Below are 2,075 nucleotides of genomic sequence, written 5' to 3' on the forward strand. Positions count from 1 at the left end.
GCCACAGATGCTTGCCAAGGGCCAGAAAGCCACGACCGAAGCACTTTTTAAAGATTTTTCTTATGCTCGTGTTTTCCTCCTGACCGCTTTCAAGGTCAATGTGAGGTCTTTGGCAAAACTCTGTGGAAAAATGGGCAGCTCTGTAAAAACGCAACAAAAACAGCTGAAAGTGGCAAACAAACAGAAATCAGGCAGATGCTGAAAACAAGTTAGTTCACGGGGTTGGGTCCTGCATTCTCCATTTCCTGGAACTGTTATTGCTGTTCGCGGCTGTTGTTTTTAATAATAACTCCAGTACTATTATCTAAGCATAACCTGCTGCCTTAAATTCCACCAGGAGAGCCTTGTTTGTGTGGCTTAAGCCTTGGTCCCCGTGTGGGCGGGAGGAGGCCTGACCCCAGGTCCCCTGAGGAGGCACGGCGCTCACTCACCTTTCTCCTCTTGTCTGGGCAGTGTACCGGATCCACCGAGTCCTGCAAGGCTTCATCCCCCTCTTCCAGAAGCTCAGGCTGATCGGTAACTTTTTACATTCTTCCCAAGTGCACTTTCTCTCTCCCAATCGGGGTCTTCTGTTGCCAGTGAGGCTTAGCATATAGGAAAGAGCACCGGGCCTGGAGTTGGGGCCTCGGTTCAATTCCTGCCTCTTCCGATTTACCAGCTCTGTTAGCCTCGGTTTCCTCAACTGAAAAATAGGTGTAATAACACCTACCGCACAAAGCTGAAGATCGTGTGAGGAAGGGATGCAGACGTCCCGAAGTGGGAAACACTGTAGTAAAGTGAAGGGAGTCTGGGTGTTCTGTCATAGAACATTTCCCCAAACTCTACCTTCTCCGTGGTTTTATTGGCTTTATAGCACTGGGGGTGGGGCGGGCTTTTCTTATTTTGCATTTGTCTGATGAAGCTGAGGCTCAGAGAGGTAGACTGACTTGCCCAGAGTCACACAGCTGGAGTGGCTGGGCTGAGCTAAAGGAGATCCTCTTGGATGACCAGCAGCTCTGTGTCTACAATTAAGTCTCAAAACTCAGAGGCCGGGGGGGCTTGTGTGTCTCTGGGCTGAGGATTTCCATCTTCCTTAAACCACAAAGGGGAAATTCATTGCAATGGCGGTGGATCATTGAGACCCAGGGCTTCTGGGGTGACTACATTATTCCAGCTGTGATGGGTCTTAGGCAACTGGGGTGATGGTGGGAATGGGGCCTGACTGTCTTCAGAATCCTATGCTTTCCTGTGGGCTTTTTCTTCCAGGGTTCAGGAGGACTGACTGAGGCCAGTGCCCGGCGGGCAGCCAGGCCCAGCCCTAGTGTGACCGGCGTGGCATCCCAAGCACAGAGCGACATTCTGGGAGACATGTGGGCAGGCCAGGCTAGAGCAATAAAGAGAGCTCTTTTCCTTCCACACGGTCTGAACATTGGCACCAGCCCTGGCAGAGGTATCCTTTGGGCAGTGTTGGCATGCAATCCAGCTGCCAGGATGGAAGGCAGAGGGAGGGTGAGGGACCTGAACCCTTCATGGTGCCCGGATCAGCAGGAAGGTTCTGGGACATCACTGCTCTCAGGAAGCAGTAGGAGACTCCTGGGCCCTGCCGCTATAATCTGTCTGGGCTCTGGTTTCTTTCAAACCCCCAGGCTATCCTGTGTGCTCTCAGTTCCTACAGAGCCACCCCAAGACAGACTTACAGTCCACTGTCCTGAGACATGGAACCACCATGTCAGGTCCCCTGGGTAAACCTGATGTGGGTGAGATATGGGGGATGAAACCACAGCATCTGGGCTCCATCATCACCTAGTGCCAGCTCTGCGGCCCTGGACTGCATCAAGATTTAAATAAACGTTTTCTTCCTTGTACTAAAAAGAGTCCGTGAAATATTTTGTTGGCTTTCTTGAGTTCAAGAATACATTTGGGGTCTTCTTTGACCCTGTCCTATTGAGTAAATCATAAAAGTAAAGCCTCTCATTTTAGGTCTAAGACTTCAATTGCACATGGGAGACAGGGTTGTGCAAACATTTTTATGAAAAAGATCTGGAGGCTGTTAGGCACTCTCATCTCAACAAAATCCATTGTAAATTTTGGTTGGA

The 2,075-nt window shown here is 50.3% G+C and overlaps 1 protein-coding gene across 1 annotated transcript in view; it reads left to right on the forward strand.

The window, feature by feature from the left end:
• TMEM40 (transmembrane protein 40) overlaps positions 1–1,844 on the forward strand; it is a 28,114-nt gene extending 26,270 nt beyond the window's left edge. The window contains exons 11-12 of the mRNA XM_005870036.2: positions 418–516; positions 1,246–1,844. Of these exons, the coding sequence (XP_005870098.1) occupies positions 418–516; positions 1,246–1,265 (119 nt within the window). The 3' untranslated portion in view covers positions 1,266–1,844. The remainder of the gene's footprint in view (positions 1–417; positions 517–1,245) is intronic.
• Positions 1,845–2,075: the final 231 nt, after the last annotated feature.

This window comes from Myotis brandtii, unplaced genomic scaffold (genome assembly GCF_000412655.1).
Source record: "Myotis brandtii unplaced genomic scaffold, ASM41265v1 scaffold312, whole genome shotgun sequence".
NCBI lineage: Eukaryota > Metazoa > Chordata > Mammalia > Chiroptera > Vespertilionidae > Myotis > Myotis brandtii.